This window comes from Opisthocomus hoazin, chromosome 24, assembly GCF_030867145.1.
Source record: "Opisthocomus hoazin isolate bOpiHoa1 chromosome 24, bOpiHoa1.hap1, whole genome shotgun sequence".
Taxonomy (NCBI): domain Eukaryota; kingdom Metazoa; phylum Chordata; class Aves; order Opisthocomiformes; family Opisthocomidae; genus Opisthocomus; species Opisthocomus hoazin.
In genome coordinates, this window is record NC_134437.1 from 2,626,064 (window position 1) to 2,643,213 (window position 17,150).

General features: G+C 64.5%; 1 protein-coding gene across 2 annotated transcripts; it reads right to left on the reverse strand.

Annotated features, from left to right (window-relative positions):
- Positions 1 to 1,312: 1,312 nt before the first annotated feature.
- On the reverse strand, positions 1,313 to 16,487 carry USP2 (ubiquitin specific peptidase 2). 2 transcript variants are annotated; one of them, XM_075442434.1, is made up of 13 exons: positions 16,202 to 16,487; positions 11,141 to 11,901; positions 4,031 to 4,081; positions 3,614 to 3,737; positions 3,172 to 3,283; positions 2,981 to 3,091; positions 2,750 to 2,814; positions 2,555 to 2,658; positions 2,401 to 2,481; positions 2,168 to 2,246; positions 1,954 to 2,061; positions 1,608 to 1,728; positions 1,313 to 1,491 (listed from the first exon to the last, which is right to left on the reverse strand). In XM_075442434.1, the coding sequence occupies exons 2-13, from the start codon at positions 11,858 to 11,860 to the stop codon at positions 1,404 to 1,406; spliced, it is 1,764 nt and encodes a 587-aa protein (XP_075298549.1). In that variant the 5' UTR covers positions 11,861 to 11,901; positions 16,202 to 16,487; the 3' UTR covers positions 1,313 to 1,403. The 2 variants fall into 2 exon arrangements, with proteins under 2 accessions (XP_075298549.1, XP_075298550.1); XM_075442435.1 differs by lacking the exons at positions 11,141 to 11,901; positions 16,202 to 16,487 and adding an exon at positions 6,434 to 6,667.
- Between the last annotated feature and the right edge of the window lie 663 nt (positions 16,488 to 17,150).

Below are 17,150 nucleotides of genomic sequence, written 5' to 3' on the forward strand. Positions count from 1 at the left end.
CGCCCAAAGACAAGCATGTGCACACAGCGCTCTGTTCAAGCTAAAATTTATTCCCGCACGAGTCTCCCTGGTACGAGACACTTCTGGCCCATCTTGCTTACACAGTAAACAAGCCACCTGCCAAGCAGCAACGCTGCCCCAGTCCGGTACCTGCTGTGGGCAGCCCCTCCATCCTGGCCTGCCCTCCCCTGAGCCCAGCCAGGATGCCCTGGGCTGGGCAGGATGCTCATGGCGCGAGTGCTCAGCCTGTGCCCACAGGGCTGGCAAGGGCAAAGCAGGACGGGCTGCGGGGTTGGACACAGCTGCCTTGCGGGCTGGGGCTGGGATTGTGCTGGGTTGGGCCCATCTCTCCTCCCACTGCAGTTCAGGCAAGGCAGGATAGGTCGGAGAATAAATTATAGAAAAGGCTAAAAAGGCCACTGGCGTTTGCTAGCTGGAGGACAGAGCCGCAGGGGGGGTGGGGACGCGCATCCCCGGGCACCCAGGGGGGCTCCTGATCGCATGGAGAAGAAAGCCCCAATTGTAGATGGTCCTGGAAAGCCACTGTCCTCCCCTCCTTCTCCTCTGCAGGATGGACGTTCCTGTGCAACCCCAATGGCCTTCTGCTCCCCTAAATGGTTTAAGGCACCGTTGTATGAGGAGGCGGGTAGAAACCTACCTGAAGCATCCCCCAGCACAAGTCCCTGGAGAGCCAGGAAGCAGCGGAGTGCTCCAGGTTAAGCAAAGTCCACTATAAATACATATAAATTCCACAAAATCTTTTCCTTCTTCCTGTCCACGAGTCTCGGCCTGCACTCAGGCTGCTTTGAGGAGTGTGCATGGGGCAGCTGGTGGGGACGTGCTGCCTGAGATGGGACGGAGGCAACCAAAGGGCCAGCGTCCTTTGCCAGGAGGTTCAGAAGTGTCGGGAAGAGGTTGGGAGCAGTTCATTAATCCTCTGGGACGGCCAAGCAGAACAGGAGTGCCAAGAGGCCAGGAGGGATGTGGAAGGCTATTCTGGGTCCCCAGGTCTGGGTGCTCTCCCAGTGTAGCAGATGTGCTGGCCGAGTCAATGGGGCAGGCGGCCCCATGCCTGGAGAGTCCCTTGCTCAGTATTTTTATTACACACCAAAAGAAAAAAAAAAAACCCAAACCTAAAACGTACCCCAACGCAAAAAACAAATGCCAGCAACCAGGAGGCGCCTGAGCTGCCTGGGCCCTGCCCTGCCGTGGGCTGCCCTCCTCAGTTCGGAGCTGGGCTGTCCTTGCCTGGGGTCTGCTCCTGGCTGCCTCCAGCCTCCCGCTGCAGCCACCTCGGGGTCTCTCCTCTTCACCTTCCTCTTGCACCTGGGGAGCAACCGACTGAAAGCTGGAGGAGCTGGCTCTGCAGGGGGCCACAGGGGTCCCCAGGGAGGCAGGGCTGGCTACATGCGGGAGGATGGGCTGGCCAGCTCGTAGAAGAGTAGGTAGGCATCGCTGCTGCGGATGTGGCTGGATGACATCGGGGTAACACTGTGGAGATGGGGAGATGTGCTGTGAGCAATGGGGACGAGGCACTGGGCTGCCCTGGCAGGGGTTCCCTGCTTGCCCTGACCCCGCAGCGAGCCCCGTCCCATGCTCAGCCTCACCGGGAGTCGTTGAAACTGTGCCACTCACTGGAGACGGGGCTCTTGCAGTAGGCGGTGTAGTGTCCCCCCATGGTGGTGCCCGAGTGGTTGGAGACGGCGTAGAGGTTGTAAATGGCGTGGTCTGCAGAGAGCAAGGGCAGCGCTCAGCCATGCCAGCCCTGCCCTGCTGCCACCCAGCATGCCAGCAAGGAGCTGGGACCAGCACCCTGGATGTGTGAGGCTCCCACCCCCCCATGCCTCTGCCCCCCACCGCAGGCTGCAGCACTCTTGGGGGGCATGAGGGACCCAGTGGAGACCTGCCAGGAGCCCAGGGCTGGGCTGGAGCTGTACAGGGCTTGGCACTCACTGCAGCTCTGCGAGGCAAACTCCCGGAGGTCCAGGTCCTTCAGCTGGAAGTTGACGAAGGTGGTGAGCTTGCTCGTTCGTATCCTGGCCTCTGAGAAGCGCTTCAGGTCTTGGGGGGCCATGTCAAGGAGCCAAGCGACAAAGGGGAACCTGTGAAGAACTGCCTGCCCCCACCCCCAGCACCCCCTGACCCCATCCCTCTGTCTGAAGGATACGAAGCACCAGGATCTTGGGGAACTTCTGGATGCTGAATTTCTTTGTGCATCTTGTCCTGGCTTTGCAACGACAACACGTCTGTGGGAGACACACAGCGGGAGCAGGAGGGTGAAAGCAGAGGCCAGCCACACCACGCACTGAGCCCACAGTCATGGCAACACAAGCATGGAGGGATGGGGGCCCAGCCTGCACCAAGGCAAGCCCACCTCTCACCATGCCCCACGCCCCATACCGGTTTCTCGTCCCCGTCCAGCACGTCCTCTTTGGTGAAGAGCCGTAGGCAATCCAAGAGGGTCACCTCCCCGTAGCCTTTCTGTGGGAGCACAGTGCAGGTCAGGGACAGAGTGTGCGGGGCAAGGAGCCGGGGGACGGTGGGGACCCCTTACCTTGGGGATGGGCAGGGACAGGTCCCAGAAGGGATCAAAGGCTGTGGAGCAGTAGCCACACTCGCTGCAGGTTAGCGAACTCTTCAGCTGCCCAATGAAGAGGTCTGGTGGGGATGGGACAAAGCAGTCAGACCCCCGGTTCCCAGCCCTGCTCGCAGGCCAGGCCTGTTCTTCTCTCACTACAGCAATGCTCACCACCAATGCGGCTGTCCTCCCTCTCCTGGTACCTCCTCCACATCTGGCGGCTCTTCTCATCGTCACTGCAAGAGATGGGGAGACAAAGTGGTACTGAGTGTGGCCTGGGGGATGCTGGTCCCATGACCCAGCCCAGAGGGACCCGCGTGGTCACTGTCCCAGAGCCAGGCTTGCAGGCAGTGAGCTCATCTGTGGGGCTCATCCACTGCCTCTGCCCCAGCCAGCACTTACGGGAGGTGGTCCAGGGTGTCTGTGCTGGGCCGTGGGCGCACCAGCACACGGTTCACCTCGCTGTGCAGCCCGTCGAGGAGGAACCGCAGGAACTCCTGCGCATCCTGCTGGCTGCAAGACACGGGGCATGGCTGGTGAGCGGTGGCAGGGGCTCAGGTCTCCCCCGACACCCCCGCACCAACACCCCTTACTTGTAGCCGACGAAGCGGGGAGCATATCTCTGGATCTGCGTCTTGAACTCGGAGGGGCTCACACTGTCATTGGGGGATGAGGTCCAGAGCAGCTGAATCAGCTTTGCAAACTCTGTAGACAGAGAGGCAGGTCAGCAGCACATCTGGCCCCAGCCAGCCCTGCTGGCATGGCACTGCCGTGCCCTCCAGGGGAGAGCTCAGCACCCCACTCCGGGTTCTCCATGGTGGGCCCCATACCCTTTGGAGAGATGACCCAATCCTCCCACTGGCTGGGCACCTACGGCACAGTGCCTGCCCCAGTAAGGCTGAGAAGAAGCACTGACCTCTGGGTGAGGGTCCCCCAGGGCATGGGGTGGCCTAGGGGAGCAAGGACGTGCTCCAGGGATGCGCTGCAGGGAAGCCCCACAGGGTGCAGAGCCAGGGCCTAGTGACTGACAGTTACCTGACATGAGCGCAGTGCGCATGCGGCTGTTGTTGTTGAGGTCCCGCAGGTACTGGTTCTGCAAGCAGTAATCCCGCAGCTCCTTGGTGTTGCTCAGGCACTGCAGGATGGAGTTCATGAAGCACTGAGGGAGGCAGAAGAGAAAACCATGGCAACGGGAGGCAGAGGGAAGCAGACAGTGGCAGGGGGACACCTGAGGCGGGTGGGCAGAGGATGGGGACAAAGCAGTGCAGAGCACAGGAACCCCTTCCTCTGCCAGCACCATTGGGAGTGGGGTACAGGGAGCCACCAGGGTGAGAAAGTGGGTGCTGGGGGTGAGGTGAAGGGTCAAGGCTTCCCACTGTCCCACAGATGTGCCTGCAGAAGAGCATAGTGTGAGCTGGGGCTGCACAGCCAGGTGCCTGGGTAAGCACTCACCGTATTGCCGAGATTTCGCAGGCCGGTCAGCCCCTGCACCACCTTGGAGCTCTGCAAAGAGAAGGAACAGGGCTGAGACAGTGCCCAGCAGGGGCTGGCCATGCCTGTGGGCAGCCCAGTGAGGCCATTGTGCCACGGGCATCCATTTGCAGCAGACCCTCAAGCGCAAGCAGAGGCCCCATCCCCCTGAGAGCACCACGGGCAAAGCCAGCACCACAGCTGCTCTCTGCACCGGGTGCACGCAGGACCCTGGCTGAGGACCCGGCGGGAAGCCACAGCTGGCCTGCCCCATCCTGCTTGCCCAGCTGCTGCTCAGCTCCGTGGCCCAGGACAATGTGCAGGGCTCAAAGTTCCCCCTGCCTGGCAACACTGCTGCCCCGTGCCTTGGGCTGCAGGCCAGGCCAGCCACCCCTGCTGCTACCCTGGGTGTCCCCTCCAGGACACCCTGCACAAGCGCAGCCCAGACTTTGGCACAGCTGCTTTGCAGGATAAAGTCCACCTGGGAAGGTGCAAGCCCAGCCCTGCGGCAGTCAGCCCGGTGGCCGGGGCTGCGTGCCCAGTGGTGTCCCTGCAGCTGCTTGCTGGCCTGGCGGTGCTGCGCCTGTGCCACAGGGCTCTTCCAGGGCTCCAGGTGCTCCCTGAGCCGGGCAGGCTCATGCCAAGTGGAGACAGGCACGGGCAGCTGGGCACTGGGGCCAGGAGGCATTGTCGCTCTTTGCTGCAGAGACCGAGAGCGCAGAGGGGTCCGAGTGGCCACAGAGCTGCCCACCCCTCTCCCAGCGTGGGGGACTGCATGCTGGTGGGGACAAGAGGTGGGAGCCCAGGGGTCCTGCTCCCAGCCCTGCATGCGAGCCCAGCGCAGAGGGTACTGGTGGGGCGAACCTCCCCCGAGCCGTGCCCGGAGCAGGGTGGGGGGCCGACAGAGATTGCAGGGTCAGACTGCTGATCATGGCCCCCCAGCCTGACCAGGTTTTAAGGATCCTCAGGCAAATGCCCCAGCTACCCACCCCAGGCCTGAGGAGGAGGAGGAGGAGAGGAGGGGAGGGGACCCAGCAGCTCCGAAATAGCAGCAGCTGGTGCGTGTGTGGGAGGTGCTGAGCACCCAGCCCTGACAGCAGCCCAAAATAACCCAGATCCAGTTACACGTGCTCCTTAGCGACGGTGCAGGCATCACCCACCGCAGGGGGGACCAGCACAGCGGGTACTCGGCCACCCTGTGCGGGTGCCAGCTGGGTACCCTGTGTGTCACGCGAGTGCCCCCTCAGTGCCCAGCACACCAGGATGGCCCCAGCCGTGGCCAGCTGCGGCGCTCAGTGGCGGGGGGTGGCTGTGCAAAAGTGACAGGTAATCCCACCGCTTATCCCTGAGCGGGCTCCCCCAGGCCGGGGGGGCAGGCTCAGCTGAGGAAGGGGTGCCAGCAGGCTGTGGGGGTGAGTGCCACACCACGGCTGGAGGAGCTGGCCTGCAGGGAAGGTCACAGTGCCAGGGGTGGGGAGCAGCAACTCCTGGGAGCTGCCCCAGTGTGCCCCACTGGGCAGCTCCCGCCGTGCGCCCGGAGGGACTGGGGTGTCTCACCAATGTGGGTGCAAATCTCCCCACGGACCCAGCATTTGCCCACTGCCTGGCCAGGCCAGGACCTGGGCTGCCCTCCCAGAGCCTGGAGCAGCCCCGGGGGAGGGCTGGGGCTGGGCAAGGGGAGCCCAGGTGCTTCTATACCATGGCACAAGCCTGTGTGCACGGAGGTCTTCTTTCCCCCCCTGCTTTTCCCTCTCCTGGGTGACTCAACTCCAGCTAATCCTCCTCGCTCATCCAGGGCTTTATCTAGGACACGGAGCTGCTCAGAAGCGGTGAAGGAGAGCTGGCTCACGCGGCAGTGGCTGGGGAGTCCCTGAGGCTGCACTGCAGGAGCGAGACAGGGGACAGGGGATGGGGACAAGGGACAAGATCCAGACTGTCCTGCCCCGTCCGGGTCCGCATGCCAAGCGCCTGCCGGGCCAGGAGGAGAGCTGGAGCAGCCAGACTTATGTAAGGGCCCAGACCCTGCCCCCCCTGCCCCCTGCCTCTGCAGTCCCCGCAGGAGACCTGCCCGGCACTGTGGCTCTGTGGACAGCCAGGCTCCGTCCGGCGACACGGCCAACGGGCTGGCGTGACCAGGAGCCCCCTCCTCGCAGGGGACAGGCCGGGGCACGGGCGCTTGGCCAAGGTCACCGCAGGGGCAGGGCTGGGCGTCCTGACACGTGCTGACACCTCCTCCGGGTCCCCCCCGCAGGACTCCCCGGCCCCGCGCCCGCCGGGACGGGCACCCCGTCCTCCGGCAAGGGGGACGCCGCGGGGGACCCCACGCTGCCCCTTCTCTGCCCCCCGCCGGAGGGCAGGGGCTGCAGGCGGCCGCGGGGCTCCTACCTTGGTCTTGTTGAGGACGAGCCCGACGAAGGTGGAGACCAGCAGGGACCCCGGCATGGAGGCGCGGGGACGCAGGTCCTTGTGCAGGTCGGGGAGCGCGGGGGGCTCCTCGGGCAGCGTCACCGTGTACGTGTCCCTCATGACGGCCCTGGTGGGCGCGGCGAGCCGGCCGCGGGCGGGGGGACGCCGGGGGGCGCCGAGCGGGCAGCCCTCGCCTCGGGCCCGCCTCGGCTCGGCGCTCGGGGTCGGGCACCCGGCCGCGTCGGAGCTCCGACGCGCTCAGGCGCGCAGTGCCAGGGCCGGGGCCGCCTGCGGGGCCGCGGCACCTGGGCGGCGCTGGCACCGGCGGGGAGGGGCGGCCGCGCGCCGTGACGGCCCGCCCGCGAGGGGCGGCGCTGCCGCGGCCGAGCTCCCGGCCGCGCTCCCGGCCGCGCTCCCGGCCGGCCCGGCCCCTGGCGGCCGGGGAGGGCGCGGGAGTCCCCCGCCGCAGCCCCCCGCCTGGTGGGACCGGCGCCCCGGCCCCGGGCGCGCTGGGCCGGCGCTCGGCGGAGAGCGGGTCCGCCCCAGCCGCGGGTCAGACCGGCTCGGTACAACGGGGGCACCCCCGCAGCGTGTGGGTGCACGGGACACCCGCACCCGGAGAGGGGCCGAGGGTTGTCCGAGAGGGTGTGGGCTCCCGGGCACGGGCCTTCCCTGCGGGGCCTGTGGCAGGCTCCCGGGCAGTGCCGTTGTGGGGGAACTGAGCGACAGCAGCCAGCGCATACCCCTTGTCTTCGGGGGAGGCGTCAGCGCTGAGCTCAGAGGGTATTTCAGTGCCTTGCTTCCTTCGTTGGGGAAAAACTCCCCCCGAATCCTGCGTGTAGCAAAGACCCCGTCTGGTGCCTCTCCTCTGAGCACTGGGTAAACTGAGGCACGGAGCAGGCAGGGCTCCGGCTCTGCTGCTGCAGCAAGGGCAGATGCAGAGGCTGGCAGCGAGCCGGGGAGTCCTGCATCCCGGTCCTGCCTCTCCCTCTGCTTCGCCCCTCTGACAGCAGCAGGGCGAGCAGTGGAGGCTTGCAACTGCTGTGCATGCCCAGGTGTCTTACCCACCTGCTCAGGGAAATTTCCGTGGGTGACCGAGGCAGGGAGTGCGGTCAGGCTGCTCCAAGGACAGCCAGAGCCTCCAGCCTCACCAAGGGACCGGAGGCACCGAGCAAAGGCTGCTTTCCTTCCATGCCAGCCCACCAACCCACCCCCAGCCAGAGCCAGTGGCTGCTCTTCGAATCCTAATGGCTGCAGACGCAGCCTCCCCTGTCCGCCGTGCGAGCTCGGCGTAGCCAGTGGAGGGGCTGAGTGGGGGGGCGGGGGGGGGGGGGAAGGAGAAAGACTATTTTTGGCACCAGCAAAAATATCTGAGGAGGCATCTTGCAGCATTATTCATCTGCAGGGCCAGAGCTTTTTGCATCACAACAGGATGCTTGTCGTAATCCCTGCTTGCGTGTGTGCTCGTGTGTATATATACACACACACACCCCCCGTACTGTGTACACTGTACACGCACAGGGACACAGCATGCACACAGGGGTGCACACCTCGCTGGCCTCGCACAGTCTGTGTGGGTGCCCTGCAGAGCGCTCCCACAGCCCTGCAGCTCGCAGCCTGGGCCCCGGGGCCATGGCACAGCTCCCCAGTGTGTGTACGACTGCGCTGGTGCTGCCCATGCCAGCCAAGGCTCCTGCCACCCTGCCCTGCAGCCCGGTGGGTGGCCTGGGGGCAGGATGTACCCTGGTGCACAGCCTGCCCCAAGCACTGTGCAGGGTGCTAGTGCAGCACTCTCCCTGGGCATGCACCATGCCAGCAGAGCTGGTTCCACAGCGAGAGGAGTGGCATTCAGGCCACATCCCATGCTGAACCTTGTGCCCTGGTGACATTGGGCGCCCTGGTCCAAGAACCAAATTCCCCTCCAGCTAGAGCAGCATGCAGGCTCTTAGGGCAAGGCTGGAGCAAGAGAGAGAAGGGGAGCCCCGCAGGGATGGCATCGCTTGGAGCAAGCTTCCTGCCCTCAGCTGTCCCCTCTGCAGCAGTGACCTTCTGCCACGGGCAGAGGTAGCCACAGGCCTGGTTGGCACCATGAAGGCAGGTAGGGCCAGGACTGGCTGCAGGCCAGGACGTCAGCTGCTCAGGATGGGACTGCAGAGAGCTGCCAGCGATTTTGCGGGTGGCTCTGGCCTTCTGACCCTATGTTCACCCAGGATGGTTAATGGGGCGGCACAGCTCCGGTCCTGCCCCCCACCAGCCTGCCCTTCCCAGGAGCCAGCACTGCCCTGCACGAAGCCAGCGGCTTGGTAGTCATGGCCACTCACTGCAGCTGTACGCGCCTCCTTTTGCCCTGCGGGATGGTAAACTGAGGCGCAAAGTGATGGTGTGGGTAAGAACAGATGTGGGCACACTTGCCTCCTGGCTGCAAACTCCTCTGGATGGCGGTTCGTGCACTGCAGAAGCAGGAGGTGGCTGGGGAAGAAGGGATGGGAGGAGGCACTGAGCCAGCCCCGCCATGCCCTGGCTCCAGAGGGAGCGGGTGCTGCTGGCACTGCCCTTGGGGCTGGGTAATGGGGCAGAACCGATGGCAGCACCAGGGCTGCAACATGCACTTGTTTCCGGCACCTGGCATGACCGCAGGCACCCAAGTCTGTTTTACGATCAGTACATTTGCTTCCCGATTTGGGAAAGGGAGGGAAAAAAGCACAGCAGTGGAAAATAGCAACTATGCCCATTAAAGCACAAAGGAAACCTAAGCCAGTGTCACCGATCCAGCCTGCCCACCTGCCCAGGCACGGGTGCCTGCCCCAGCATCCTGTGCCAGCTGCCAGGCCCTGCTCACCTTTGTCACCCGTCAGCCCTGGCTGCAAAGCCCCCGGCTGCATTCACATGCAGACCGCAAGCCTAGAGTGTGGGAGTAGCATAGCCCCTGCTGCCCCATGGCCTTCCCGTGACAGCCGGCTGGCACCCCCACAGGCACAGTGTGTGTGCACCTGGGAGTGGGGAACCCTGCCCTGGTAGTGGTGGTGAGGGCTTTAGTGAGTGCCCGTGGCTGGTGGGGGCTGCTGGGGGCTGCTGGGTCCTCCCTCAGTCTCCCCCACCAGGGCCTGGCGTGGGAGGGGGAGGCAGGAATTCACTGCCACAGCGCGGCTTCTCCACTCACCCCAGCCTCCCAGCCTGCTCCCTCACCCCAGGGCTGGGGACCAGGGACCAGGCAGGCTGGACACAGTGAGTCCCACACCAGGGCAGGGTACTGCTGGTGCTGCACATTGTGCAGCTGATTCTGGAGTGGAGGGCACTGGGGAAGGGGCAGGCGAGATGCTGGCAGCAGACTGCGATGCTGTACCCCCTCCATTGCCCCTGCTCCTGTGCCTGGGCATCAGGCTGGTGGGCAAGAGCAGCCACTTCTCCTCCCTACCCCATGCCTCCGGCTGTGCCTTCCCAGCCCGAGGGCATGGGCCAGACCTCCAGGCTGCTCCCACAGCCCTTTTCCCAGGCCCTTGGGCACAAGGAGGGATGTGGGGGCACTGGCTGGAGAGGGAAAGAGCCTCCTCTCCTGCTCAAACGGAAGCAGAAAAGAATCCCCCAGCCGTCATTGTCCCAGTTTGGTGGACGACAGTGGGACAGAGCTGCAGGGACGCAAAGGACAGGTCAGATCCTTCGCTGGGGCAGACCAGCTTCCACCACGGGCCGACTGGAAAGAGAGCAAGAAACAACATGGGCAGAGCCTGACCAGATCTTGGAAGGAAACCTGCGTGGAAAATTACCAGGCTGCTCCCCTGTGCGCCCAAGCCGGGCTGCATGTGTGATGCCTGGGCTGAGGCTCTGGGGATGGTGCAGCACTGAGTGCCTGCCACCACGTGTGATGCTGTACAGAGCAGCCACTGCCATGGAGAGACTGCTGCTTCCCTGGTTGCCATGGACCATGCTGGGGACTGGGGCACAGGGCCCTGAGATGACACTGATAGACGGTGCCAGGGATCAGACATCACAGGGCACCGGTGAAAAACCTGACTGGCAGCTGGGCATTGAGTCACTGTGCCAGAGCCAGCACCAGCCAAACCAGCCTTACCAGCTGGGTGTCTCCAGCAGGGCGAGTGCCCAGCCTGGTCATGTCACCTTCTTTAGCTGGGATGAGGCAGCAGGAAACCTTCTTTGGCCTTGCACTGGGCTGGGACGGAGCAGAGGGCGGGGGGTGTGGGCACATTCAGCTGCACGGGGACAGGGGACATGGTGCGTGCCGGTGCAGGTTTGCACACGCAGGAGTGTGAATTTGCCCGTGTGTGCCATCACCTGCTGTCATGCACACATGCAGGTAAGTGCAGTGCACATGCTCCTGCCAGCACATGGGCACCCTCAGCTGCACTGCGCCTGTGGGGAGCCCCGTGAGCTGTGCTCCCAGGGTGCAGGCAGTGAGGAGCACAGCCCCTCAGAGGACACACCCCTGCCTGCACACGGCTGTCTCAGCAGCTCTGGCCCAGGACAGCTGAGCCAGCACGGGTGGCTCAGAGGGTCAGCAGCAGCCCTGCGTGGCACAGATGCAGAAACTGAGGCGCAGAGCAATGCACCAAGATTCCCAGGGAGAGCATGCAAGGTGCTGCGGGCTCCCCGGCTCAGCACAACCGGGCATGGACCACACACCTCACGGCAGCACAGCTTGGCCCCCCACCCCCAGCAGGCGCCACGTACCATGGGGTCCCGGGTGGGCACGTCGCGGTAGCCGTCGTTCCTCTTGCAGGGTTGGCTGGTGCAGCGAGTGCCCGAGGGTGGCAGGGCAGAGCCGAGGGAGCCCTGTGAGGGGCTGAGGGGGCCAGTGGGCAGGCTGCCGTGGCTGCTTTTCCTCCCGTAGCTCTCCAGGTAGCCATGGACATAGTCGGAACGCGTGGCAGCCTGGCAGAGGCCCTGCAGGGCACCGAGCTCCTGGTGGCCCCGGGTGTTCAGGGTGGGCTCGTAGGCGCTGTCTGAGGTGTGCAGCCCCGAAAACTCCCGTGCCAGGTCCGAGTGGCTGATGGATTTGCGACGGCTGAGAGGCACTGTGGTGGGCAGGTAGCCTGGGGGGCTGCTGGGGGCCCCTGTGAAGGTGTAGCACGCACCCCCGCTCAGCCCGCCGCCGGGTGGCCGGGGCTGGGTGCGGATGTACGTGGGGCTCAGGCGGATGCTGGAGTCGGGGTACAGCGGCAGCCGGCTGCTGTCATAGCCGCTGGCTGGGGACAGCCCCGTGTGGTGGTAGCGGGGGAAGGCCAGGTAGCTGGCTTTGAAGCCGATTTTGTCGCTGTCTGCATAGGATGTGGCCAAGGTGGATCCGTAGGAGGCATAGGAGCTGTAGCTGCTGGGCACCTTGCTGTAGGTGGTCTCGGCGTAGCGGGAAGAGTCGACATACCGCTTCAGAGTGGAGGAGAGCTGGGACATGCTGGAGGCTGGAGCTCAGTGGGCTCTCCTGGAGGCATTGACTGCATGAGAAGAGCCCAGGGGTCAGTTTCCACAGGCCATGGACAGCAAAACAGGGTGCTCACCATCAGCAGCCACCCAGGAGCTCGCTGGGTCCTGCCTCGCCTGGAGACCTTGGGAGGGGTGGGCAGGCAACAGCGGGAACCTAGGGGACGAAGGGTGCAGGGGAGGCTGTGGGGTGCACTGTGGCCATGGCTCCTGCCACCTGCCAGCCCTCCTGGAGAGCCTGGGACAGCAGGGCCCAGCTGGCACTGCCACCCATGTGCCTTGGGGCACCTCGCACCACAGAAAGGCGCCCAGGGTCACAGCCACAGGCACCCAGCATCCCAGCACCTACAGTTACTGAAGCCAAGAGTCTGCAGAGGTCACCTCTGTCCCAGCCCTGGCATCCCTGCCACACCATCCCATGGCTGTCGTACTCGTGGTGCTGGAGAGGTGGCCCCAATACCTCCTCCAGATTGGAGGGCAGTTGCCTGGTCATAATCACAATGCTTAGGCCCAACCCTGACTGAGACAGGCAGGCGGGATGGACAGATCCAGTCAGCCCAGCACCTTCCCCTGGTTATTCAGAGTGAGTACCAGGGCTTGGCAGGGGGCTGGCATTTTCAACTTGCTGCTAACACACACCCTGTTTGGCTGAGAGGGAAACTGAGGCAAGGTCAGGAAGTCAGCGCAGGAGTCCTTGCCTTCCGTCCCTTCTCCCTGCTTGGTGCCTGGCACTAGGCTTTGTGTGAAGACCTCGGTGCAGCCACGACTGCCCAGGGGCCTTGGGCAACCAAGGGGACAGCCAGGGATCCCCTCATTGCAGGGGCCTGGCCACCCAAGCAGCCTGCCCGTCTCCCTGCTGCGGCTGCTCCCTGCTAGCCTCCCATCAGTAATTCAAGCCGACGTGAGTCGTCCCGGCGAGGTGGCTGCTGTGCCCCCTCCAGCCGGGCAGAGCCAGCCTGCAGGGGTGGGTGACTGCCCAGCGCTCAGTCACCACAGGGAGCTGGTGGCTTCTGCCCCAAGGCACCCGTACGGGGCAGGAGAGCAGCGTACAGGGGACAGGGACAGAGGTGCTCAGAGCACACGCGGAGCCAGCCTGGAGCCGGGCCAGGGCAGAGCGGCAGCTAGCAGCTTCCAGTGCCTGCTGACGCGGGCTGTCTGGAGCTGGAGGAAAGTTTGCTCTTGGCACCCACACTGGCAAGCTGGTGGCTGGTCCCCTACCTGTCCTGGGGCTGTGTCTGGCACCGAGAAGAGCAGGACCCCAGCCTAGCTCCTCTGTCCTGGTGTTGCTAGCACTCAGCTACTCGGCTGCCTGGCGTCCCTTCCCTGTCAGGACAGTGGCTCATGTGGCTCGGAGAGTCTCCAGTCACCTGGGAGATGACCCTGATTCAAAGGCTTTTCCCAGCCCAGCCGGGGCGGGCTCTGGCCCGGCTCCAAGCCAGGAGGTGACGGAGATGGTGCCTGGCCTGGCCCTCGCGCAGCCCTGGCAGCACACAAGGCACATCCAGGCTTGGGGATGGTCACCGGATCCCCAGCAAGAGGAGCCACTGCAGCATCACTCCCTGACTAACCCTGGGGGGACCCGGGCTCCCACTCAGAGCCCAGGAGTCCCCCGGGCATGCCCGGGGGAGCCGGCAGCACCCCTCTGCACCCTGAGCCTCCCTGCTGCGGCCGCAGTGCTCGTGCCCTGCATTTTCCATGGCAGGCAGCCGAAAGCAATCCCCATGGAACTGGAGTAGTGGAAGGGAGCCATGCATCCCGGGGTGAGCCTCCCTGGCTCCACAGACCCTGGGCTGGGTGTCAACTCCCCCAGCCAACCCCACCCATCTAACCCTGGTGTGAAAATGCCCTGGGACTGCTTTTAGGAGACAGTGGTGAGTAGCACCATCCAGCCACCATGGCCTCCTGGCCGGCAGCCCAGCTTTCCGGCCAGCCGACTGCATCCCACTTGCTGTTGTTGTTGCCTGGGGAGCAATCATCCCACAGTCAGAGGAAACTATTTACAAGCAAGGGTAAGGTGGAGTGCACAGACCTGTTTGGGAATGGAGGCTGAGGGGTGAATAATCTGCTCCCAGGCAAGGACTCCACAAAATACCCAGCTCTTCCTAGCCAGGCTGCGGCCACCCTCACCAGCATGGGGAGGGCGCAGGGGTGGTTCTGCCAGCTGGGATTTGACATGCACAGTGGGGAATTTTGCTTAGAGGGACATGGGACCCCGGCCAAGCTATCGGCAACCCCTAGGGGTGCCTGTGTGAGAGCAATGTAGCCCCTCGGCTCCCAGGGAGCCCATGCCTGGCTGCCTGCCTTGCTGGGACATGGAGCAGCCTGGCACAGGGACCCTCTCTGGGCTGCCCCTGCTCCCCATCCCCCTCACCAGCAGAGATGATCTGGGCTCAGGACAGGCAAACAGTGCCAGCACAGCCCTGTGCCGTCACCCACTGCCAGCAGTGCCTGTGCCCTCCCACTGTGCTGTGCCACCAGCAGCACCAGCAGCGGCTCCCAGAGGGTGTGCTGGGTGCCTCTGCCCCAAGGAGAGCTGCCGGCTCGGAAGCGGAAGGTCAGCTGGTGCCTTCTGGCAGCAGGACAGGTCTCTGCAGGGCAGCACGTGCCCTGGGGATGTGGGGGAGCTGATGGAGGGATGTGGGGCCCGGGACGGGGAGCCTGCCCCAGACACTGCAGCTAACCCATTGGCTTTACGGGAAGAGAGCTCTTACCATGGAGGACTGCTGCATCTGCTAGGACTGCCTGTGCTGTGGAGTCCCCATGTCACATCAGAGGAAACCCCAGGGCTGCGGGAGAACGGAGCGTGCCAGGAGCCAGAGGAGCTGAAGGGGTGTGAGAAAACCCCGGTTCCTCCCAACGCATCCTGGCCTGCCTGGCTCCTCCCTGCCTGTAATAGTGCTGAGCTTTCCTGCTGCCTGGAGAAGCCCGAGGGCTGGCAGGGCTGAGTCAGGCCTCCTGCACCCTCGTCATCCTCCCGGGGTGTCAGGGGAAACTGAGGCACAGGAATGTCCGGTCCACCATCACATGGCCAGGCAGCAGCCAGGGATCTGGGAGCCAGGGCACCACGGGGCTGCTCAGGCTGCTGGGGAGTCCTGCCCTGGCCTCCAGCTCCGGCAGCCTTCCCGACAGGAAACTCAGCCCAAAGCCGGGAGGCAAACCCTGTACCCTGGAGGCAGGGGAGCAGAGACCCTGCTTCTTCTCCAGCTGCTGTTCTCTGCCGGAGCCCTCCTGCCCATGGCCCGGTGGCAGCCGTCCCCCTCGGCGGCCGTGGAGCCCTAGAGCGGGCTCAGCTTACACAGCACTGGCTCCGTCCAAGCTGTTACGGCACAGCTGCTTCTCGCTTACGCAGGCGAGGTGCTGTGTCCCCTGTCCCCTGAGACACAATGTCCCAGCCTGGAGGTTACGTGGGAACTCCCAGCCCTCCGCAACGACAGAGGCAGAGGGTGGACCCTGTGAGCATCACCTTGCCTGCTCCAGCCCGCAAAAGGTTTGGGGCAGAGGGGCTCCGCGTCCGCCTGACAGTGCCAGAGCGCTGGGACAGCCTCCTGCCCGTTCCCTGAGGAGGACAAGGCAAAGGATCCCTCTGGGCATCTGCATCTCCCTGTAGGAAGGGTGGCCCCGAGCAGCCCTGGGGAAGATGTGCTGCAAAGCGGTTGCTCCCTGCAAGGGGCCAGAGTCACCAAGGGGTGTCCTCGGTCAGCAGACAGAGACCCCAGCGCCTGGGGCGCTGCCGGCAGCCCCTCTCGCAGCCCAGCTCCAGCACTCTGGCTCCGGCGCTGCCCCCCCCCACTCCCACGGCCCAGAGCGACGGGACCTGCCCCGGGTCACAAGTGCAGCTGGGGCCAGCCCGGCCAGGGCCCTTCCCCTATCAGCCACAGGCCTGAGAACCCTCCAAACTCGTGCCACATGTGCTGGCCGGGAGTCACCGCCCTGGACTCACTCCGTGCTGCTGACACACCCCCCACCCGGCTGCAGAACCTGCTACCTGCTACTCACCGCTCCGGGGCCGCCCCCCAGTCAGTAAAACCCCAAACCCGTGGGGGACCTTGATGTAAGGGCATGATATTGTTCTGAGGTCTGCGGGCAGAAGAAAAGAAGGGACCCCGGGGAAGTGCCCAGGCGTGTGGCACTGCCCACACTGCGGGACGAGGCGGGTGCTGGGGAGTGCAGCTTGGTGGCAGAGAGCTGCCAAGTTTTCGCTTGTGAACTCTGAACCCGCTCTCTGGAGATGTAGAGACTGCAAACCTCTCTCCCATAGTGACGCTGCAGCCCCCTCCCTGGGACTGGTATCCCCAAGGCACCCTCTCCACTCACCTTCGTGTGGGGCGGCAGCGCGGGCGGCCGGTGGCTGGTCAGGGGCGCGAGGCTGGCATGGCAGGGGGCAAGCAGCTGTCCATGGGGTGATGCCCACAGGGCTGAGCGCGGGGAACTGATCCTGCCTCCTCGGAGAGCTTCCCCTGGGGCCAGAGGAGAGCAACTGATGCAGAGGGGCTGGCAGCACCTGAACCCTTTGTGGGGAACAGGCCACCCCACAGCTCAGCTTCTCCACGGTGCAGGGAGGAGACGCAGTGGCCAGAGGGGGCTGAGCCGGAGGGCTGTGGGGCCGCGTAAATATGCCACCACAGAATTTCACAGCTCAGGTTACCGGCTAGATAAATATAGTGTCTTTATCTGACCTCACAGGGCGCTGAAATGCTCCTCTCACATTCCAGCTTTGGGAAGGCTTAAAGGGGACATGAAACCAAGGGGGCTGGTGGCCCACGGCAAGCGGCTGCTGGAAGGGAAGGCTGTAGAGGCAGGGGGGCTGTGGGAATGAAGAAGAATGCCTGAGGGTAAGTGTGGGGAGATTTGGGGAGGGAGATAGAGGTCCAGGAGGGAAAGGATGGATGAAGTGTTGAGAGAGGGAGCAGGGTGGGACACAACTTGGTGTGGGGGTCAGGGTGGCAGAAAGAAGGGGTGCCCATGGCTGCCAGTAAGGTCTGGAGCAAAGCATCAAGGTGAGGGGAGGAAGGTGGTCTGGGTTTTGCTCCGCTTGGGGCAAGCCATAGGGAGAAGAGCCCAGTAAGCCTGCAGTGAAGGTGGGCATGTGGCAGCCATCATGGCGATGCGGGCACAGGAGCACCCACCCCTCTTGGCTCCACGGGGACACCGGGGCACCCACCCAGCACCGCTCCCTGATGCCTGACCCACCCAGGGTGGCATGGCCTCGCCGTACGCCAGCACCTGAGCCGCTGTGACTCAGCTAGCACCTGCCAAGGGTAAT